At 37.7% G+C, this 25,295-nt stretch overlaps 3 protein-coding genes across 11 annotated transcripts in view; 2 read left to right on the top strand and 1 right to left on the bottom strand.

The window, feature by feature from the left end:
• Positions 1-25,295, bottom strand: part of LOC139970087 (uncharacterized) — an 853,056-nt gene that overhangs the window by 802,589 nt on the left and 25,172 nt on the right. The gene's annotated exons all lie outside the window — the stretch shown is intronic.
• Positions 1-25,295, top strand: part of LOC139970036 (NLR family CARD domain-containing protein 4-like) — a 554,750-nt gene that overhangs the window by 130,488 nt on the left and 398,967 nt on the right. The window lies entirely within an intron of this gene.
• The window catches only part of LOC139970033 (uncharacterized), a 233,898-nt gene that overhangs the window by 123,815 nt on the left and 84,788 nt on the right, over positions 1-25,295 (top strand). For 3 of the 7 annotated variants that reach the window (XM_071975599.1, XM_071975606.1, XM_071975605.1), the window contains exons 1-2: positions 23,117-23,255; positions 23,612-25,137. The exons of the other annotated variants lie outside the window; for them this stretch is intronic. In XM_071975599.1, coding sequence (XP_071831700.1) covers positions 23,213-23,255; positions 23,612-25,137 — 1,569 coding nt within the window. In that variant the 5' untranslated portion in view covers positions 23,117-23,212. Of the gene's footprint in view, positions 1-23,116; positions 23,256-23,611; positions 25,138-25,295 lie in introns of those variants that run through there. 7 annotated transcript variants of the gene reach the window in all.

The raw sequence follows: 25,295 nt of genomic DNA on the forward strand, positions 1-25,295 counted from the left end.
GAAGAGGAGAACTGTGTTATATATGCTTAAAGACATGTTTTAAGATGATATATTGGTACCCTTCGCAGAACAAAAGAGTTTATCCAAGAGTCCAAAAAGCAAAGGAACAAGTACCGTAGAGAAAAAAGATGGAAGAGTGAGTTTAATTATTGTACCCAACTGTTTAATGATATTAAAGATACTTTTCATAACCTGTTTAAAAAAAAAAAAACAGTCTAGTATATCATTTACGTGCAAGCTTCATAAGTTTGGTCAAATTTTCACTGATCTGTAGAGCGGGAGTCCAGAGGGTTTGGTTAGCTGGGAAGGTAACCAATTGCCTGGTACATCACAATGTTCACAATGCATTCCTGTATATGAAACCTGATGACTGGCAAACCGACTGTGGTGGATGTGGCTGGGAGAGCAATTTAAAGTCACCTACCCTGTAATAGCTAACCTAGATCAGCTTTCATGGTAACCACATCAAAGTAAGAACAATGTGTCATGTATGGCCCCAAGAGCAACAAATGGCCATCGCCAGTAATTATTGGTGGTGGGGTACCCCTGCCAGTGATCTATAATTGACCCCTCAAGGCTGACCTAGGTCAGCTCATGAGGTAACCACTTGAAACCTACTGGAAAATGTTGGTTAGGACTTCAGATAAAAGGGATGGGCATTGCCAGTAATTTTTATTGGTGGGGTACCCCTGCCAGTAGACCCCCAATATGCCCATCCCCTCATTGACCTAGGTGAGCTCATGATTTGACCAGTTGAAACCTACAGGAAAATGATAGGTATCACTTCATATGTAAGGATGGGCATTTCCAGTATTTTATATTGGTGGGCCACCACTGCCAGAGTTCGCCCATCCTCTACATATAGAATCCTGTCAATCATTTTCCAGTAGTTTTCAACTGGTTAAATCATGAGCTGACCTAGATCAATGAGGGGGGGGCATTTTGGGGGTCAACTGGCAGGGGTACCCCACCAATAAAAATTACTGGCAATGCCCATCCCTTACATATAGTGTCCTGCCAATCATTTTACAGTAGTTTTCAACTGGTTACCTCATGAGCTAATCTAGGTCAATGGGGGATGGGCATTTTGGGGGTCTACTGGCAGGGTTACCCCACCAATGTAAATGACTAGAAATGCCCATCCCTTACATATGAAGTGATACCTATCATTTCCAGTAATTTTTCAACTGGTTATCTCATGAGCTGACCTAGGTCAATGAGGGAATGGGCATTTTGGGGGTCTACTGGCAGGGGTACCCCCCCCCCAATATAAATTACTGGAAATGCCCATCCCTTACATATGAAGTGATACCTATCATTTCCAGTAATTTTTCAACTGGTTATCTCATGAGCTGACCTAGGTCAATGAGGGAATGGGCATTTTGGGGGTCTACTGGCAGGGGTACCCCCCCCCCCCCAATATAAATTACTGGAAATGCCCATCCCTTACATATGAAGTGATACAATTTTCCAGTAGTTTTCAACTGGTTACATCATGAGCTCATCTAGGTCAATGGGAGATGGGCATTTTGGGGGTCTACTGGCAGGGGTACCCCACTAATAAAAATTACTGGCAATGCCCATCAGTTGTATCTGAAGTCCTAACCAACATTTTCCAGTAGGTTTCAAGTGGTTACCTCATGAGCTGACCTAGGTCAGCCTTGAGGGGTCAATTATAGATCACTGGCAGGGGTACCCCACCACCAATAATTACTGGCAATGGCCATTTGTTGCTCTTGGGGCCATGCCTGACACATTGTACTTACTTTGATGTGTTACCATGAAAACTGATCTAGGTTAGCTATCAGGTGACTTTAAAATTGCTCTCCCAGCCACACTCACCACAGTCGCTTGCCAGTCGTCTGGTTTCATATACAGGAATGCACTGTGAACATTGTGATGTACAAGGCAATTGGTTACCTTCCCAGCTAACCAAACCCGCTGGGCTCCCGGTCTATTGGGATCATTATTAACATGATTAACATAATTATTAAGCTTTGAAAAATAACTTGGTGTTATGCTGTTCAAAGCTAATAATTATTTGGTAAAGCTGCTATTCCTGGCTTATAATTTGAGGGACCTAGATTTAAATGTATACCTCCCAATATGTTATAAAATTTTAATGTAAATGTATGTTTATGATAATGTGAGTTATCATGTGCTATATCTGTATCTGCGCTTACACGTATATCATATTTTCTGTTCACAGGTCAATAATGGTGCAGATTTTGGCTTCCTGAAGACAAGTGGGAGGCCATTTGTAGTTAAGAGAAACACTCTTTGTTCGTGAAGACTTAACTGGTGTCGATTTGGGGTACCACTTTAAAACGAAAGTCATGAGGAACCCTTGCCCAAGATTCAACTTTGCATTATTGTGCAGTGCTATACTTTTGCGATTCATGTTTGATCCATGAACTTGTCTTAACTTTGTTGGAATAAAATCATATTTTCAGATTTTTGTTTACAGTGATTTCTTCTCTATCTGTCGAAAGTCAGCCTTGTAGACATCAGAAGTTTTATCAGAAATAAATACTGCCAACGTACACATTATTTGTGTTTCTTCTGCTCTCTTTTCTTTCAGTGATGCTAGTCAGTGAAACTAGTCGGGTTTAAATCTTTCAGTGATTCTAGTCAGTGCAACTAGTCAGTCGATACCGACTAAGAAAGGTTAGTCGGGAGAGGCACCATCCTGACTAATGTAAAACCTGCTATAAACTAGTCGGTGGCTCATATAAATTAGTCGGTAAAGACCGACTAATGTCACCAACTAATGTAACTGACTAATATACTTTTACCGACTAAGAAATTGTTGATCGACTAAGCTGACGGACTAAGATGACCTACTAAGAAATCCAACTGACTAAGGAATAAATTAGTCGGTATAGCAAGTGACTAAGGCTATGTTAGTCGGGAGAGGCACCAGATGGACTAACGTTATGTTAGTCGGTGAACCAATTTAAGTTTTCAGTGTAATGTAAAAAAAATACACTTAAGAAAATGTTGCACTCTAAGTGAAACCATTTCTCTGTACTAGTTTTAACAATATCAGCGATGATGACCGAACAGTTCTCATTTCTCTTTGAATAAAGCGTACTTGCGCCCTCTAAAAAAAGTTTGCACCACCCAGGAGATGAACACAACTATCTTCTGATTATAACCAAGTTACCGTAAGATGAAGACTGTGAAGTACGGTCAGGATAGTCAGAGTGAGGTTGTAGGATTATTTTGATCATCCATGTTTATTTGAGATTAGAAGGGCCGCCCTGACGTAAGTTAGTTGTTGATGTACACAAGAATGAATATTCAAAAAACATAATGATATATATATATATATATATATATATATATATATATATATATATATATATATATATATATATTAAAAATCAAGAGAAACAAAGGTGGAATCAGAGTAATGTACAGCTTACTACCATTAAAGCTATTTCCATTCCTCGGAGGTTGGGGGGGGGGGGGGAGTTTTGAGAGATTATAACCAATTTGATTTCGTTATACGTTGTGAATACAGAATACATGTACAGGCTAAATTTATCTATAGCTAAACCATTCGCTAGACTAAGGCTAAAGTTAGGGTATGCATACTCTTATTTCTAACGTTGCCTCTAGACGAGTTCGGAGGCGTGGTGCTATCGTAAGCTGGTTTTCTCTGACGCATTGGTTTATTTCTCCAACCAAACGCTGTATGGAAGAAAAAGTTTCTTGCAAAACATTCATTATGAATGATTATATTAAATGAACTGCTTTGTTTGGACAAAGCTTTAGCGCGACTAATACGAATAAGGGCTTGAAGATATTCTCAATGGTATATTTTTCACCTACTGCAGCAGTTTAAAACGTATATTCAACCATAGTACCGTGTGAACGACACGAACCATGTGCAACGTTGTCATGGCAATACTTCACTACTCTTCGCTCACCATGCCAGTGGCGTCACCAGACTTTTCAGTCTGGGCGGCACAGGGGGGGGGGGCACCAGCATTTGATGGGAGGGCACTTAGGTGGATACGGATTGCCGTCCGGGGGGAGGGGTCTAAGGGGAGGGGGGTGCCCTCCAGGTGCGGCGGAACGGGAAAAATATTGGGGGGGCTAATATGTAGAGACTATCTAAGCGGAGCGCCACCATCGGTTGGCGCAGAGCGTACAAGAAAAAAAACGGCACTTCCCGAGTGTTTTATGCTGCGAATACCTAGCCCTAAAATATGGGTCTCAAGCTTGTAATATCTCAGATTGCACGTAAAAGTCTGTAAAAACATTGTAATTTGTATATTCGATGGTGTTTTAAGAGAGTAGCTATTACTCGTAGTGTACTCGCAAAGACGTTTTTGAGTGTAGTAAGGGAATGTTGGAGAACTGGCTGAAATGAAGCAAGTCATTGGCCTAAGACGAAGTTGTGTTGCTCTTACCGGTACTCACACTCACTGCTTCCACTTTTCACGGGGCTTGAAGACGCGGTTGGGGTGACAATGTGGTCTATAGCCAGGGGACGGGCCGAGGGTCCCCCCAGCATTTACTAAAATTATTACACCTATATAGTATACGTGTGCATCGGGCAGATCGACAAGTATGCATTGAAAAATGGGCAGATGCACGTTTCGGAGCCTTGGTAAATATTGGGTGGGCTTATCATGCATTTGCCCCCTCAACTTTTTCATTGGGGGGCTGAGCCACATTTGATGCTAAATTCGATCTGGAGATATCTCCAGAAATTGCTATTTTTGAGGTAATGATTTTAACAAGGCGCAGAATTTTGCAGAGGATATGAACCACATGCTGTCGATATTATGCCTAACCCTATATCAATAGAACCTACATTTGTTGAATTAATGTGTGCATGACCCCCGACTCCTTTCTTGTCCTTCTCGTTTTCGCCCATTATCTATTAAGATGTAACAGGTTCCAGCATCGTTATTGCCCCCTATTAGGGATCTCACCACGCAATCCAAAGTTTGATCACACATCGAGTATGGCTCAGTATGTAGGTGTGAACATTCGCCATTTGTTCCTACAAGCATCTGACCTCAAATGACCTCTGCACCCCTTACACAACAGGATTAATATATGGGTCCACAAATATTGGCAAGTATGGTGCCTGCGGACCCTCACATTCTCACATTTCGTCAGCTCCTAACCTGTCAACCTCAGACCAAGGCAACATATTGCAGTACCCTCCCTTCTCACAGTCATGTAGCTCGCGAAGCGGACGTGTATATCCGCTGGTATGGCGTGAGCACTGACACATTCGTTGCTAATATCGACACCTGTTGTGATGGCGCGGGTTACGACTTCGATACCCGACGTTCAAGGATAAATTTTTTATTTTTTTCAAAGCTCATTTGAAGAAAATACGAATTACTGTGCTTCTTTGTCCTTATGAAAAACCAACTCAGATGATGGGAGTTGAATATAACAAAACATATATATATATTTTTACCAACCCAAATCTCAGATGGGGGGCACTCGGGGGGGGGGGGGGCACTAGGTTTTCCAGGGGGGGGGGGGCACGTGCCCCCCTGCCCCCCCCCCCCATTGGCGGCGCCACTGCACCATGCTGACACAAGTTTTGGACATACTGAAATAAATCTCGACATATACGAAACGTTGGCGCGCGCCGAAGTGCCAAAATTATACACGACGTAAATATAGCATGTTGACATGACCAGTGTAGTACGTGTCATGCTGTTACAAGTTTTCGACATGCTGATGCTGATTTTGACATGTTGATAGACGCAATGGCATATTGTATTTTGTTTCGACATGTTCATATGGAGTTGTAACATGTTGATATCGAATTGTAACATGTTGATATCGAATTGGACATATATATATATTAACTTGGACACTTCACTTTCTTTTTCGACATTTATGGAACGTTTAGCTCTCCGTATGAGGCAATATTTTTATTCCGACAGAATAAAAGTGGAATATATCATTAGTGGGTATTTTGCATTGCTCTACACGTGATTCAGGAATAATATTGATTCAGGAACAAGGCGGAGTGTATAGCCTAGTGGTTAACGCCGGCGTCTCCCAGTCATGAGATCCCCGGTTCGATTCCCCGCCGACAGCAAGGTGTGTCGTCTGGCAAGGGTGTTGTTCAATAACAACTTCCCGACATGGACGTTAAATGGATGTGTGGCGAGAGATTGGCTTCGGTCAGCTTGCGAGTCTATAAGCCTCCATGGCTTCTTTCGCGAGTTCCTGCTTGCGGGAAGATCACATATACATAAATACATACATACATACATACATACACACATACATACATACATACATACATACACACATACATACATACATACATACATACATACATACACACATACATACATACATACATACATACATACATACATACATACATACATACATACATACATACATACATACATACATACATACATACATACATACATACATACATACATACATACATATTGACATGCGAGTAAACATCCGGTAAGATTAGCATAACAATACGAGTAAAATTCCATTCTGAATGGGAAGAAAACCGCAGATGGCTTTAGCTTTGTGTAACATTCCAGGGACAGATGTTCTGTTAGTGATACAGTAATGTATTAAGATAGCTTGAATAGGATAGTTGCTCGTGCATTAAATCCAACATAAGCAATTGAACGTACGGGAAATGCTGGTGATAGTTTAATCATTAAGTTAAATAATATTTACTTTTAATTAAAAAAAATATGCAACCTCAATTAAAAGACACTGCAACCTTCTCATCGTGCTCTACATCCATGGAAATGCTGTACTTATTATTGTCGTTGAATCAATATCCCAGGATTTTACCATGTGAATATTTCGCAATCATTTTGTATTCCAAACTGCTGTACCATAATTCAGGATCAATAGTTTTCAGAGACCTGCATCTTTTCGTGGGCTGAGAAAAAGATTCCTCATGGAGGAGGATTAATTTTTTGAGAGGACCACTATGGTTTTATACCGGGATACACTTTAAACGATAGCATAACGATAATTCTTATCAGGTGGTGAAGTTTGTACGCAATTTTACCTTCCTGACTTCCCGACAGTATTGGAGATTAACAAATGTCGGAAGACTTGTCACGTTCATCACTCGTCATCTCATGTGAATACACATTCCAATGAAAATCTTTGCTAATATTAATAAACTGGAATAAACGGTACACGAACAACAATTTACTTCTCAAATTTAAAGATTTATGTTATCGTTACATCAACAACCAGAAACACAACCCAGAATTAAAACAAAATTGAACTTGGCCAGCCTGAATTTTCTTAAAAAATGAAGCAACTTATAATTACATTTGTTATAAGAAAGTTTAATAAATCAAATACCAGAAAACGTAACCCCTGATGTAAACAACAACATGGCAGCTGTTTGAAGTTACTGTCAAATTAGTTCTGCAGTAGCTGTTAATTTTAAAAAGGATAGAGGATAAATGTCAACGCCGTTCCTGATATATCGATATGAGAGGAACAAACATACCGCTGATACCGGTCAAAAAGTAAAATAGCGGCTTAACAATTAACAGCCTAAATTGTTATGTGGTTAAAATAATGTTTTGGACATCCTCCGATGGTCAATCACCAATCCCAATCTACCCCCCCCCCAAAAAAAAAAAGGTGCATTGTGTATGACAATAGTCCTTCACTTTCTTGATAGAGACGGAATTATTTAGTGCAGTCATTGTCTATCATTTGTGTTGAATACCTAGAACCAGAAAAAATACACCCTCACCTGTGCGTAATTAAGGTAAATTAGTTATTATTTCCGGAAAAAAATCGTTTCTTGTTTTCTAAATCAGAGCCAAACCTAACTTGATATTACGAACGATTTAAACTTTGTATCAAACGAACAATGTCACGCTAATGTAATTAATCGCCGTTCATTGTTTTACGTAATTCAATAGTATTAAGTAACTACCGCCAATAGAATGGTCTAAATAATCTCTTCACTAATGGTAATAGCAAACTTTCTGCATGAAGATATAATGTCCAGGCTAGCACAATTACTGTAGAGTTGATTTTCATTGATATGTTTAAAGCACCACTGTAGTTTATACCTACCTCTATTTTTCATTTTTCTCTTCGAAATTTCTTGACCAACCTTTATAATTCCTTTAATTATCAGAATTAATTATGCCACAATTGAATATAAATTGCTGTCATGGTTGAAATAGAAATCCCCAAGTTATTATTCAATAGAACCATCATAAAAAAAATGATTTTTTTGTAATCCATTTACAGGGATTAAACAGCAACCATTAACGCATGCGCGCATTTAAGGACATTTCCCCTCTTTTGCTCATACTGCTTCTTAAGAATATGATATATTATTGGGTTGCCGGACAAATACCCCCAGGACATATACCCCCGGACCTATACCCCCGGACTCATTCCACCGGGACAAGTACCCACCCGGACAATCACCCCCGGACAAAAACCCCCGAGGACGAATACCTCCGAGGACAACTACCCCCGGACAAATACCCCCCGGACTCATACACCCGGGACAAATACCCCCCGGACATACACCACCGAGGACAAATACCCCCGAGGATAAGTACCCCCAGACAACTACCCCCGGGACAACTACCCCCCGGACATACACCAACGAGGACAAATACCCCCGAGGACAATTAACCCCAGAAATTACCTCCGGGAAAACTCTACCCGCACAAATACACCGGCACAGATACCTCACTCAGGTTACTACCCGAACTAAACCAGATTACGCCCCAGACCCTCCCCCCCCCCACCACGAGCCCGTTAACCAAGCGGACCTTTGGCTGGTGAGAGGGATAAAGTAAAAATTGGTCGTGCTGTCCTATAAATTGTTCATCAGTGTTTAAATACGAACTTATGTCAATGTTCTAGAGAGAGGACAAGGAAGGGGGGGGGGGTGGATCACAACTGTTCTTGTAGTTAATGTGATTAGATTTACGTGTATATTGTATATCGTCAAAGCATTCCAGCACGCACGTTACGATGAATTGATTTGTCAGTTTTCAAGATCAACTTAAAATTTGTGACCAAGAAAAGTAAGTTTTGTCATGGCAGGTGATTCCAGGAGTCACCAGATGCTCATTGAATTTCGATTTATATTGAAATGGTTCACTGCAGGGCGATGGAATCGGGTCGGAATTTGAGAACCTTTTCCACACTGTTGTGTGAAAATTGCAAATGTACCCATTTCATTAATTAATGGAAAAGTGACGTTTTTTTTGTTCAATTTACATGGTTTGTTGTTGAGAAATTAATAAATATGCGATTAAAAGTGCTCTTTTGAATGAAAATATTCAAGAACTGGCATTTGCGGTAGAGAACTCACAGAGGGTCCGTTTGGTCGGAACGTTTTTAAGTTATTCTGTGGTTGCCCCATTAAAAGTCACAAGTCCCACAGCTTTTAGAAGTTTGTGAGTCCACTCCCCCTCAAAAAAATAAATAAACACGACCCACCAAAATTAAACCCTCATGTTCCACCATCATGGATCCATAGTTTCAGATTTACCAACCATAAAAGCGTGTCCTTCATTATTGGATTGACAATGGTTTGTGGTCTTCCAAAAATTTCTATGTTATTATTTGATGTCTGATCAATAAAAAGACATGGATTTTTATTTTTTATTTTAAGTCAGTGTGTGAATACACGTTATACAGGACAATGTGTAGTTTGATACATAAATATCGTAGTAATTCCAAACCTGACCATTCCTTGATATTAACATATAACATCATCTACGCAACTCCTGTATTGAGATTTAGAGAGGGTCCCGTCATCCTACGGTCAAAGTTAAATTGATGTGATGACGTCGAAAGATTTCAATGCATTGCTACAAATTGCACAGTATAAAATTATTCATTTCTATTAGCTAGTGGCATTGATCGTTTGTTCAAATGAAGTTTGGATGATGTTCAAATGTTGTACATTTCCTTATTTGACATAGTATGGTCAAGCAAATCACCGTGTAAGATGTTATAATTCATCTAAGAAAATCACAAATCAGCTATGTTTAAGATATCATAGACCAGAGGTGTCAGATAGGTCCTGCGTGTATGTGTGCGGGTGTGGTGGAGATTGAGTGAGGTAGATTAATGGAGAAGTTAATGATATACTCATTACATATTACAACATTAGTTACAACCAAAGAAAGACAATACATTGTTATTGACTTACACCTTCAGAGTAAATTTCTAACAATTTATTTTACAATGTGGTACTGTCGTTATTTATAAATACAAACACTCCTTTTATTTGATATGTCTGAATGAACTCAAGTATATTTGAGAATGATGAGTTGTAGAGGTAGGATTAAATCATTTGTAATATTTAAGGCATTAATTAGTTACGACCACACAAAGAATCAAACTATTTCGCTCTTAGTCGATTTCATATATTTCAATCTAATGTTATCGACTAATATACTTTCAAGTTATTCCTAGTACTTTAATTTGATGTTATGCTGTTTTTTTGTTAAAAACAATGTATATCAAGAGTTTTTTTTCAGTGACGACCACCAAACTATAACGTCTCTGCTATATTGGATGTACAACTGCGGTTAATATTGTTTTGTCTTTAAAGGCAATTTATTTTACGTTATGCTATTTAAGTTATTTGAAAGAAAATTAAAATATTTGAATTTCACAAGGAACGTCTTTTTTTCTAAAGAACACCGCGTAAGACTCCTAAATAACGCCATATTTACAGAGAAACAACACACAATATGTTAGCTAACTAATTACTAATTAAAAACTAATTTGTAACTTAAGAGAAAATAATCATTTCAAATTAACCATTAACCACTTCCATTTCCCACTCCTTCTATAATCTATGAACATGCCTGTTACGTCACTGCTTTACTTTGATTGTATAGTAATCAGGTGCGTATCCAGGGGGGGGGGCGTTGGAGGCGCGCGCCCCCCGGGTAAGAAAAAGAGAAGAGAAAAAAAAAGAGAAGAAAAAAGGAAAAAAGAGGGGAAAAAAGAGGAGGAGGAGAGGAAGGAAGGGAAAAGAAAAAGAAGAAAGAGAGAAAAAGGAGAAAAAGAGGGAGTAAAAGCAAAACGCGAAGACACCGGGAACAGAAAGAAGAACAGTGACATCATTACAGCGCTGAAGGGTAGCCAGTGACGGATCAATGATTTCGTAAAAGTGTGACTCACCCTACCCCTCACACCGACAACTCCATTTTTTGACGTTTCCATTTTCCTCTCTCACTAATGATCTATATATATACTATATATGGTCTATCATAACGTGTGTGTAGAATTATGTTATGAAACCAACTGTGGCTGGTCTCGAACTCGACCGTGTCGTCGGGGAACATGACTCATTTTGGGATGGGGGCGACCGCCCGCCCCCCCCCTCCCTATTCAGCATTTTTATAAATGATATCGCTAAGTAATTTCAAAATAGAAAGTGCTTAGAGGCAACTTACAAGGCCTGGGAAGTGTCATTTCCAGCGATCTGGGAGACATTTTCGGCCAAAATTTGCTTGTACGCTTCGCGCCAACCTATGGTGGCGCTACGCTTAGTTAATTTGCCTACAGGCTTCGCCCCTCCCTTGGCAAATTCCTCGCTACGCGTCTGTTCGAATTTGTAACGCAAACAGCAGATATCACACCTTATCAGTGAGCATGAAAATGGCGTTCCAGGATGAAAAGCCTCAAAACTGTCCGAACAAATAACCAAAAATTTTCGAACGCGAAGCGCGCGTTCAACGTGTTCATGTCAATATCATATAAGCAAGCATCGGTTATTACATCGCATGCCATCATGTACCGTACGGTCCGTTCAAATTGCGCAGTACACCGCGGGATGCTAATGTAAACAACGGCATGTCTCATGTAGATGTATAAAAAGCATGGAGGTCCAATTATGTCAAAACTCTCTTTTACATTTGTAATGGCGAATTAGGACCTGCACCCCCGCCGCGCAGTGGCGAAGCGTCCATATGGTCAGGGAGGGCGGATGCCCCCCCCCCCCCTGACGGACTCAAAAGGACTGCTGGCGCCTTTTTCAGCTCTTTACCACTTTTTACTTATTCTAGATTATTGACTTTTTTATTGCGCTCTCATCTACTTATTGACATTTGTCACATTTTGTTGGTGTAATTTGGCGATGACACCTTATTCTTCGTTGATCTGCAAATTAGCCAGGCCCGGAAAGGGTCATTTCCGGCGATCTAGGGAGTATCTTTACTCAAAAAATTTCTGTACGCTACGCGCCAACCAGTGGTGGCGCTCCGCTTAGATAGTGTCGAAAGCGCCCCTTCAGACCATTCTCGCCACTCCTGACCAATACCCCTAGCTCCGCCACTGCCGCCGCGCCTCCTACGCCTATGTGTGTAGTGTTAGGTTTCGGAAATATCTGCTATTTTTTCATTTCCTTCAACCAAGTTTTATAATAGCCGTTATAACAGGTTTTAATATTTCTACACCAATAAATTAATTGTGTCTGAATTTTTCAAAATTTCTGACCAACATTCTACATCACACTTCCCTCTACTCGTGCAATTTTGACCGGTCTGTTAGGGGTTGAAGGAAGGTTTTTCTATATTGGTTGTCCATAGATGAAATTTTGTACAACATTATGGGTATGTTTTGAAGTGAGTTTATTCACGAGAAATGTGAATTTTCAAATTCTGAACAAATATGGGGCTTAAAACCTTGAAAAGTGGGGCTGACGGGTATTGTGGGCCGCGACGTGGAATCACCTACAAAAGCAAAGACCCACAGGAGATGCGATCAGGTCGAACATGATGTGTGCCGGGTTGACAATCTTCAAAAAGGTTATGGATGGAAAAAAAAACTATAAAAAAAACTAAAATATCTAATACTTGGTTCTCAGGCAAAAGTGTACATCTGGTTGGTCATTTCAAGCCCGAGAAGTGCCGTTTCCGGTGATCTGGGGGGTTTCAAAACAAGAAATTTTCTTGTACGCTGCGCGCCAGCCGATGGTGGCGCTCCGCTTAGATAGTAATTCGCCCCCCCCCCCCCCGGGTTTGAAAATCCTGGATACGCGCCTGGTAATAGATTCTGCTTGGGAACACACCCATCCATTCCTGCTATAGGAGTTCATGTAATATATAAGTTATCTCATAATTGTTGTTTGAGGTATTTTACAATAAAAAACGAATGACACATAGCCTGTTCTAATTTAACGTGTTCAGTCCAAGCTAAAGCTGTAATCTCATGAGCATATCACTGGATTGTAAAATAAGATTCAACTCAAGTCAGCAATGTTCATTTCCAATTAATATAATTATTGGTCTAGCTATAAATGTTCCCTATACATACATAACATAATAATACATGACTGTAGTGCTTAATAAGTCATTGAATGGATGAATAATAGAAAATAAAGATGTTTTCAAAACACCTGATTCGTTTGATGAAGGTGCAAGAATGCATGTTTCGTACTGTTATTGTTTCTTTCTGATATCTTTTTATCTTTCTATTTTCTATCATATCAACTATCGTTATATTTATGGTGAAGTAAGAACTCATGATTGCTACTAATTAAATGTTGTCTTCAATTTCACATCTTCGAGTCGGTCGATTCCGATCAACGAATACAAAGACGTGTTTTCATCATCTGCATCGTCTGCAGAAACAAAAATAATGTACATCACGTGATATTTCGCAAGTAATGTACATATTGGCAATGTCTTTCCCCGCACCGTGGGTTTTTCTTAACAGTATTTACATGTTTCAAAGTTCACAAAACTTGTTGTTGACATTGTGTAAATATATCTTTATTGCTTACAATAAGAGGAGAAGATAAGGTGACTAGGTTATATAGTAGTCAGCTGAAAAAGACTAGCCCATCAGCGACAAGCAGTTTTGATATAGTCGCTGATATTTACCTGTGACATTGATCAAACAAGTCACCCTCGGTACGTTTATTTTATTGAAAAACCGTAAATTGGTACCTGGTACAAGACACGGATCCGGAAACGGGCGGGAGGTTGGGGGTGTACTTGTAGTTATTTGCAAAACCTTCCGTGTAGACCTAATTATAGACCTTTATGCTTCAAAGTACCAATCTTCACGTCTAAAATGTTACTTTTCTTAGGAGCCTTTTCCAAAACTTGAATTCACCCAAGCCGATTGACATCCTTCACACAGTTAACTTGAAATTACCATAAAAGCGATCAGTATTTGTCTCTTAACATGCTAGAGAAGTCGAATAATGGTCACCCATGTCCATTATGCATTGCTCTGCTACCCTAATATCATTCCCCTATTTGACACATTATATTGTCTATTTATCCATTATTACTGTCTTGGTAGTCTTTGAGTACTTTTGAAAACATTTATTGAATTTAAACTATTGACATGCTTCCATTCATTAAAATCCTGTTCAGAATAAAAGAGAAAAGAGTAAGTAGTTTTGGTGGCTGGAACTGGACTGATCTGCTTTACAAATCTAGAAGTGTGTCTAGCTTGATCAATTGTAATTATATTTTTAATATGATGTAAATATTCACTTCTATAGTCCCATTGTAAAATGTACATCATGAGTCATTGTTACACGTTATTGATATGATATTACTGCCATATGTATTTCATAAAGTTATTAATTGTAACATATTGGCACGAGCAACGTCACTCATACATAAATCTTGTATAAACATGGCTGATAGCTGTGATGTTTGATTGAAAATGGTGGAACGAACAATCGGTGTCCCTGGGGGTCCCTGGATTTTGGGGGTCCCTGTTTATTGGTGTCCCGGTTCAATGGACTGCCTGACCCGCCTCAATCTACGCCTCTGCTTCGTTATAGAAGTTCACCCTGCGTGTTCGTATGATTGTTAGCGTTGTGCTTCTACGCCATCGTATTATTTAAATGCAGAGTTTTGTCATGCACAGATAACGCACGTTAGAATCAACAGTCTGAACTCTAGTAGGACTTATACGACAGCATCCTCGGGTACAACACTGCATAGGCTTATTGAAATAAAATGGTTTATTGGTCCTATTTATTTTAAAAAGAACTCCCACCATTTTCTACAATGTATAAAATAGACAAGGGATATAATGAAATATGAACAATAAAAAAATAATAGTTCCAGTGGCGTAATCTGTTAAGTCGGAACACTTATGAAGCACACAGACTACGGAAAATTGTGTGCAATTCTTCATTTTCAAGTTAGTGTATTACGTTAAATGTCTCTAACAATAGTTTCTGAGTATCCTTCAATCGTTTTGGAAGCTTTTGCACTATACTATCCCCTAAACGGAATGTGATTTTGTTCTTACGCTCACAGGCACATTCATAATATCCAACCCAACCTCGTGTGAATCCTCAGATTTAAAGAAGGAAACAACTGTGCCATTGTTCAAGTATTTCCAAGTTGCAATATAGTATGTGGTTCCTTCTTTTTTATTTCCTTCCAGTATACATATACCATTTATAGAGAGGAGTCATATAATACCTCAACAAGAAGAATAACTAATATAAAAGTTGATCTTTTTTAAGATGATAGGATATCATATCAAATACATGTACACATACAAAAGTAAATACATAAAATGATACAACAAACAGACTTCAACAAACAGTCCAAGCATTAACTAATATAAAAGGCGAAAATATGTTAAGATGCCAGGATATCATATATAAAATACATCTACATATACAAAAGTTAATAATAAAACAATAAAACAAACAGACTACAACATACATTCTTAGAGCTCGTATGGAATGTATAAAGCAGTAAGGTAAATACATGAGTTTGTGTAAACTTACGTTCGGTATTTTGTGTTTTTTTTAGAGATTTTTGCTCGATTTGTGCAGGAGACTTTTTAGTACAGTATACATAAGGTGATGCTAATCACTGTAAAGCTTATTAGCCATTTCTGTATACTCAGTTCTTGCAGCAGCATTTCCTTTTTCTAAAAGTATATTATAACTTAATTAAATATTGCTGGTGTGTATTGAAGAAATTTAATTATTCTTTCTGTGCGTTTTGCAATGTAAAGTGGTACCAGACAGGCACTGCATATATCACATGTGCCAGGGTAGAATAATAGTATTGACAATATTTCCTTAGCATTTTGGTAAAAGAAGGACACAACGTCAGCCACACTAGTTATTATATAATATACTTTTATTAATACCTTGATACATTGCAAGAAAAGGTCAAACTGTCGTCGCTGTATACTCCCAGTACTCAGGTTTGGATGTTCTCGCCACCTCAGATCCAATAATAATACGTTGCGATCTTGACAGAATGAGACCTTCATGTTTTATGGTTTTATTTTCAAAAACAAATTTCTTTCATTTTCGGGGATTATAAAGTCTTGCGGTCATATGTTGGAACTATGTCAATTACAGAACACTGATACTTTTATTGGTCAGTTTGGTCAGATAAAGGTAGTTATAAGTAAGGCTAGAGTAATGTTCGTGATAAACAAAGCCGCCAACAGCTAACAGAAACCGTACTTCTTTAGGGAGATGTTACATGTTAACGTTTCTTTATATATGAAACTGAAAACTGGAGGAAGTCTAAAGTGGAAATATGCCGTAGTTTGCATGTTTTAATTTGTCATAATACTGGTATTTATTTATTTATTTAATTGTATGTATAAAATTATATTTTATTTTTCTGGTGGAGGATCTCCAAACTCCCACCACATAACAGCAAGCTTCAATAACCTAGTACAGTCCTCCTACTCTATCAAGTAAAGTCCCCCTACTCTATAATGTACAGTCCCCCTACACAATAAAGTAGAGTCCCCTTCTCTATGAAGTACAGTCCCCCTTCTCTATAAACTAAAGTCTCCATACTCTATGAAGTACAGTTCCCATACTCTGTAAAGTAAAGTCCCGTACTCTATAAAGTACAGTCCTCCGACTTTATCAAGTAAAGTCCCCTACTCTAAAATGTAGAGTCCCTCTACTCCAAAAATTAGAGTCCCCCTACTTTATAAAGTACAGTCCCCCTACTCTATAAAGAACATGATTCCTACCCTATAAGGTACAGTCCCCCTACTCTATAAAGTACAGTCCTCCTACTCTATCAAGTCAAGTCCACCTACTCTATAAGGTACAGTCCCCCTACTCAATAAAGTAGAGTCCCATTCTCTATGAAGTACAATTCCCCTTCTCTATAAAGTAAAGTCTCCGTACTCTGTGAAGTACAGTAACCATACTCTGTAAAGTACAGTCCTCCAACTCTATTAAGTAAAGTCCCCCTATTCTACAATGTACAGTCCCCCTTCTCTATAAAGTACATTCCACTTCTCTATGAAGTACAGTCCCCCTTCTCTATAAACTAAAGTCTCCCTACTCTATGAAGTACAATCACCCTACTCAATAATAATAATAATAATAATAATAATAATAATAATAATAATAATAATAATAATAATAATAATAATAATAATAATAATAATAGTAATAATAATAATAATAATAATAATAATAATAATAATAATAATAATAATAATAATAATAATAATAATAATAATAATTATAATAATAATAATAATAATAATAATAATAATAATAATAATAATAATAATAATAATAATAATAATAATAATAATAATAATAATAATAATAATAATAATAATAACAATAATAATAATAATAATAATAATAATAATAATAATAATAATAATAATAATAATAATAATAATAACAATAATAATAATAATAAGACTTATAATGCGCACACACCACTCAAAGAATATTCATGGCGCAATTGACAATGAGACATGATACAAATAATAGAGAATAATGCAAAACAATTACAGAAAAAAAAAACTTAATGGTACAACATTAAATAAAAGCTTTTGTCATTTAGTGGGATTTTATGCTCTTCTTAAAGTTAGAGAGAGTAGATGTTTTTCTGAGTTTTAAGGGAAGTTGGTTCCATAAGCGAGGGGCAGAAACAATAAATGACCTATCCCCCAATAATGTTTGGACTTAATTTCAGATAATAAAAATTGAGAGCTGGATCTTAGATTACGAGAGGGGACATAAATATGTAATAAGTCAGAAATATACATTGGACCATGTCCTTTAAGTGATTTATAAACAATAAAGAGAATTTTATACATAATACGATATTTTAAAGGTAGCCAGTGCAGGTTTTTTAAGACAGGGTGGATATGACAATGCTGATGAGAATAAGTTACAAGTTACAATACGTGCAGTTGAGTTTTGGATTAATTGGAGTCTATGAATCCCTTCATGTGGAAGACCGAGGAGTAAGGAATTTCCCATATCAAACCTTGAAGTGATAAAGTATAAAGTACAGTCCCCTACTCTATAAAGTACAGTCCCCTACTCTATAAAGTACAGTCCTCCTACCCTATCAATTAAAGTCCCCTACTCTAAAATGTACAGTCCCTCTACTCAATAAAGTAGAGTCCCCTACTCTATAAAGTACAGTCCCCCTTCTCCATCAAGTACATTCCACTTCTCTATGAAGTACAGTCCCCCTTCTCTATAAACTAAAGTCTCCCTACTCTATGAAGTACAATCACCCTACTCTATAAAGTACAGTCCCATACTATATAAAATACATTCCCCTACTCTATAAAGTACAGTCCTCCTACTCTATCAATTAAAGTCCCCTACTCTAAAATGTACAGTCCCTCTACTCAATAAAGTACAGTCCCCTACTCTATAAAGTACAGTCCCCCTTCTCCATCAAGTACATTCCACTTCTCTATGAAGTACAGTCCCCCTTCTCTATAAACTAAAGTCTCCCTACTCTATGAAGTACAATCACCCTACTCTATAAAGTACAGTCCCATACTATATAAAATACATTCCCCTACTCTATAAAGTACAGTCCTCCTACTCTATCAATTAAAGTCCCCTACTCTAAAATGTACAGTCCCCCTACTCAATAAAGTACAGTCCCCTACTCTATAAAGTACAGTCCCCTTCTCTATGAAATACAGTCCCGTTTCCCTATAAAGTAAAGTCTCCCTTCTCTATAAAGTACAGTCCTCCTACTCTATCAATTTAAGTCCCCTACTCTAAAATGTACAGTCCCTCTACTCAATAAAGTACAGTCCCCTACTCTATAAAGTACATGATTCCTACCATATAAGGTACAGTCCCCCTACTCTATGAAGTACAGTCCCCTTCTCTATGAAATACAGTCCCGTTTCCCTATAAAGTACAGTCCCCTACTCTATAAAGTACAGTCCTCCTACTCTATCAATTAAAGTCCCCTACTCTAAAATGTACAGTCCCTCTACTCAATAAAGAAGAGTCCCCCTATTCTATCATGTACAGTCCCCCTTCTCTATAAACTAAAGTCTCCCTACTATATGAAGTACAATCACCCTACTCTATAAAGTACAGTCCCATACTATATAAAGTACAGTCCCCTACTCTATAAAGTACAGTCCGCCTACTCAATCAATTAAAGTCCCCTACTCTAAAATGTACAGTCCCTCTACTCAATAAAGTACAGTCCCCTACTCTATAAAGTACATGATTCCTACCCTTTAAGGTATAGTCCCCCTACTCTATAAAGTACAGTCCCCTTCTCTATGAAATACAGTTCCGTTTCCCTATAAAGTAAAGTCTCCCTTCTCTATAAAGTACAGTCCCCCTACTCTATAAATTACAGTCCCGGACTCTATAAAATAAAGTCCCGTATACTCTATACTATATCATGTGCACGCCACTGCGCTACTGGACCATATTGTCGTCTAATTAATCAAGCATATCAAATTCCTTGAATGAAAAAATGTGATATTCTTATTTTTCAGAAATGATTTAGAAAGTGATTTGAAAACATCTAATCCTGTTTATTTAAGAGGCATTGGTGGTGACTTTAACTATAAGTTCTTCCGCTCATTGAAATCTTACTGAAGTTTATCAACAACGGAGAACTGACCAGGACGATCAATTTAGACAGAAAAATATTGTTTGGTTCTAGAATGGGACTCGAAACACGGACCCTTGCAATCATATATAGTTACTAGTTAGAATCCCGATCTAGCCCATTATATTGTAAGGGGTGTTACCCCTTCATTTGGTATTTTCCCCCATTCCCCTGTTCTTATGCCATACATTATGTATTCTATCACTGCTTTATTCCCCAGTTTAGCTCGCTGTTGGCAAGCAGGTGTGCATTGAGCCATCGGGAGGGGATCTACTCTTATTTTCTACCAAGAGTCAGATTTCTGAGTTCTTAGCATCTGACCTTCAGTATGATGTAATGCTAACATGTTAGCATTGCCCAGTATCCTGTTAGCATTGCGCAATGCTAACAATTGTTACCATCAGCAAACTATTAGCATTGCGAAATATCTTGTTAGCATTGCGAAATGTCATGTTATCGAGTAAAACATTAAAGTAATTAACTTTACCCTCAGTGGTGGTAGCTGAGGCTATAAAAGGAGAAAAAATGTTATCACAATTTTCATTCAGACAGAATTACTTGAAGACCTCTGATGTTCGCGGTTTTGTGCTCTGTGAGCACCGTTGTGAATAAATACTTGTAAATTGTTTTCGTTAGTTTTGTAGAATAGGCCGACCTATGCACTTAGATTCGTTTAATCGTTTCCGAGAAGCGGCGAAAATAAATCAGTAAATTACAACTACAGAGAACCCTGTCTATCTGTTGTCTCTTCTGGTGCTGCCTTTCTACGTCTTCCGTGTGTCCTGAATAAATCTGAGACCCCGCAACATTATAATCTACACACTCTTTGTCAAATTGTTTATAATTTCTTTGAGTATTTTCATATTTGTTTAATGAACAGTGGTTTTACGTTGTTTTCATTTTCGTTAACGAATCTGTAGATTTCTTGTCAAGACATATTCAGAGTTGGCCATCGCCGCTTGTAGTTTCATCTACACAGTTTGCGAACTTTACAAGCATATGACGCATATAGGACAAAATACATCGGAAACTTACAATCGTTTCGTATTTATAGACTTAACTGAGTGCAATGCATATACGTACAGCAGGTACTTTAGAAAGGCTGATATGACAGAATAAACACAGCAAATTGGCATAAATATCAGATATGAATTGTATTATCAAAGAAAGTCTTCGACTGTGTAAACTATAAAACTTGAACTTGAAACCAGTTACAAATATATAGACTGATTCCTACCGATATCTATTTAGCGTCCATGTTCGTGTATTAGGACGTCACATGACATACACGACGCCATCTTGTCAATTGGATGTTCTTCATTTCTGATTCCGTATGTTCTTCTTTCGTGATTTTCATCCGTTATTTAAGGATTTAAGGAATCTAGACTTAAATTCTACTCTGGATGATAAACCCACAAAGCGATGATCGTACTGGTAAGTAACGTACAGGAGACAGTAATGGTGTGAAGCTATATATGTATTGATATACTAAACACGGCATTAATAACACAGGCTATGAACTGATGTACTAAACACGTTATAAATAACACAGGCTATGTTAAATGTATGCAACATATTACAATCTAAACATGGCGTCTTCAAGGCAATTTCAATGTATAAGAATGATAATTCATGTCTGTATGATCATATTTCAAGGTTGATTTAAATATTTCATTAATTTGAAGGGTATAATTTGAAGCTCACGTTAGTCAAACTCCTTTTATGTAAATCCTGGTTATTTATAAGTTCATTCATGCAGCTATAACATATCCCTTCCAATCATAACATGTGCTATCCTTTCACTTTATTGCTGTCTGATCAGATTATAAATATACTAAAATTGAGTCCTGTCGAAACAGGCCTTGCAGGCCTTGCGCCTTTAGGCTTAGGTCCAACATAAATGAATGAATCGGGATGGATCATTTCATAGATTCTTCAAGATAAAAGCTTATTTTCAGCTTGCAATTATATGCATGAGAGAGATGCCTTTGTCTTACTTTCTATCCGTATTGAACATGGAGTACATCATGTGGGAAGACCAACATGGACCATTTGGATACGTTTTACTAAGATAAATCTAGTGGGAAGTTCATGGAACATGGTATATAAGTAAGGCCTATGTGTGGGAAGTAGAGAGAACATTAAATAAGTTAAAATAGGCTAACCCGGTGGAAATTTGGTTCTTGTCAGTAAAACCACGGTGAAACATGACAGTATTCTTAAACTCTACAAACTTCTGATAATGAGGACGAATATTAAAATAATAGAATAAGCAGATTAAGTTTAAGAATTTAACTAATTTTTATGATTTTTTGTTTTGTACGATAGCAATCACGTGACTAATGTATTTTGCTTTATCAGTATGTACAGAACAAAGCATCGTAAATGTTATTTCTCTGAAATTATTGGAAAAACATAAATCATTAGATATTAAACCTAATCGGCTTATAAATTAACCGTAACATTTGTTTTCCTATGCCCGATATTCAGTTGTACCGCTTAAAGCAGCAGTTTAATTTAAGCTTGCAATGTTACCATCGCAGACTAACGCTATACACAAGTATGTATATTGATAACAGTGGGTCACCCTTTTCTTTAATTTCATCAAATAGAGATTACTGAGGGTATAGTGAATAAATTTGATCACCAACGTTAACAATTCCTCACGTGCACGCTTTGTATTGTTGCATTAGACATATTAAAGACCAAATTGGAAAATGTTTAAAGAAGAAAAAAATATGTTCACCTCACTTTTTCCAATGAACCTTGGCGATAGTCAAACGTATGACCTACAATTTGTATCTGATGTCACTATCGATTAGTATCAATATAGTCATAACAATCAACTCAAACAGTTTCTTTATATGCTAATGAATAACCGTTGCATCTACAATTAAGAGAGAGCCACGCAATAACTGTAAAGCCGGCCATCTAAAATGGTGAGCTGTAGGTGATATTCTAAAGGATATCGTAACTATTGATAACAAAACAGAAAGTTGCATTTTTCAGGGTGGGTTAATATTAGATTACTTCAAAGGTCGATGTTTTGTGTAAACAATAAACAGTAAATAAGAGAATAGGAGAGATTCACCTTGATGTAATCTTTGTCGAGCCAGAGACCTGTTGGTAAAGTGACTGGTTCTTTTTACTTATAGAATTATACATTGATTTATGATAATTTTGTTAAGTTAGTTTCATCCATGCATACTGTATCTATATATTCAACAGATCATCGCTTTGAATGATTATCATGGATAATATCAATCAAAGGAAAATAAAAGTGAAGACCCAAGTTATCCCGCCAACCAGTCACGAAAGTTGTTGTGACGTCATAATCGATGGAGCGCCTTACAGTGTCGATGGAGCGCCTTACAGTGCAAGGTTTGTTGTGATTACATAGTTTCGGATTAGTAACTTAGCATAAGAAGACTGATGGTTATAATGAACATTGATAAGGATTTAAACCTCAGCATTAAAAATACTCTTACATTTTATGATCGAGAGTTCAAGGTGACTTTTTTTATTTGCATTGTTTTGTTTTTACCTTATTTACTTGAACTAACCGAATGGAAAATTTGCATATTACTCCGATTTAACTGATATAATTTGATCGTTCAGAGTGACATCCAACAGATTGCCCGCCATAATTGTCTCCATATATATAAGCACTGACACGCCCCAATTTTATTGACCAAAAAATAATGTTTACAAATCAAACTTTTGGCATTTGTTTTCAGACAAAAAGGCCATACTCATCGATTCTCTGAAGGGCAGGTATAAACTACAATATGACGCAGTTCAGCCCATACCGTACATCAAGGACAGACTATATTGTGTAGACAAGGTATTTGTTGAGGGCGGTACAGAGATCCATATTGTTAAAGGAGCGACGAATGAGAAAGAAGGACCATGGGTTCGTGTGGACTCTTACAAAGATATCTTCACAGACCCTCGAATGAAAGCCACACGGCGCATAATAGAAGCAGAAGCCGGGTATGGTAAGTCTACAGTAGCCCTGCAGCTCGCCTATGATTGGTGCAATGGTGTAAAGGATTCACCTTTTAAAGACATAGATATTCTAATTCTTCTCCGGTTAAGGCAGCTGAACAGCAAGATATCTATCTATCAAGCAATTAAGCTGTTCTTAGTAGGACCAAAAGATCCTCGTATCAAATCTACTGATATTAAAAATATCATTGAAAGCTGTTCTTCTGTTAAGGTACTCCTGGACGGATATGATGAGTTTCCTGACAGGGACGGAGCCACAGAAAGTGACGTAGGACGCATCATTACGAGTGATCTATTTGGGAATATCGATGTTACCCTGACAACCAGATATCTTCCGAAGGACTATGATAAAAAAAACACAAAGCTAGTGAGGTTAGTTGGCTTTGACGAGAAGGCACGTGACCAGTACATTCGCAAAGCTGTTACTGGGGAAGACGAAGAAAGCGTTGCTAAAATTAAGCGCGCTTTAAAATCCAACCCGATCCTTGATGACCTATGTCAGGTGCCTCTTTTCTTTGTTATGTTTTCTCACATGACTCATGAAAAAGTACTTTTTATGAGATTTAATTCAGTCACAGAGTTTTTCCGCTACATGATGAAGTGTTTTCATAGTCACAAGAGCAATAAATCAATGGATAGGAACACGAGACCACACAATGTTACATATGAGCTGAAATTCGCTGAACTGAGTAAAGTAGCATTTGAAGGTCTCTGCGGTGCAAACCAACAGTTATCATGGCGTAAGGATGGACTCTGTACACGACTAGGTCAAGGGTTTTGTCAACATTATATTGCAGTTGGTATCTTGGTAGAGGAAGAAGTGTCTGCTGAGACAAACGAGCAGACTTCTACTACAGACATACAGACAAGGACTGACATAAGGTTCTACCATAAACTATTCTGTGAATGGTTTGCGTCTTTCAGACTGGTAGAAATCGTAGCTGCTACAAGAGGTGCATCTGAGCTGAAGAATGTTCTTGATAAAGTTGATCCATTTAATCTTCAGTACCTCTATCGGTTCGCCTGTGGGATTAACCCAGCAGTTGGAAATAAAATAATAGAATACTTGAAGAGCAGTAAAGACGGTGATAAGTTTGCCATCCTCTGCATCCTGGAACAAACTGGTGAGGTAGATGGAATTAAGGACACCGTCAGGGATCTGTGTTCAAGTCGAGTGAAAATCGATAGAAAATCAGACGGTAAACTACTACAGAGATCTACCATACAGCTACTGGAGATTGCTGCCAGATATGACGTAAGTATTAATAATAAAATAATATTTTTGCTCATTTCATGGATTTAATTGGTAGACATATTTAGCTGAATACCTATGTTACGTGACACAATTCAATTTAGAGTAAACACACTCTGACAAATGGAAACCCAAAGTAAGAGTCCTGACAGCATCTTTCA

This window comes from Apostichopus japonicus, chromosome 7, assembly GCF_037975245.1.
Source record: "Apostichopus japonicus isolate 1M-3 chromosome 7, ASM3797524v1, whole genome shotgun sequence".
In the NCBI taxonomy this organism is placed as follows: domain Eukaryota; kingdom Metazoa; phylum Echinodermata; class Holothuroidea; order Aspidochirotida; family Stichopodidae; genus Apostichopus; species Apostichopus japonicus.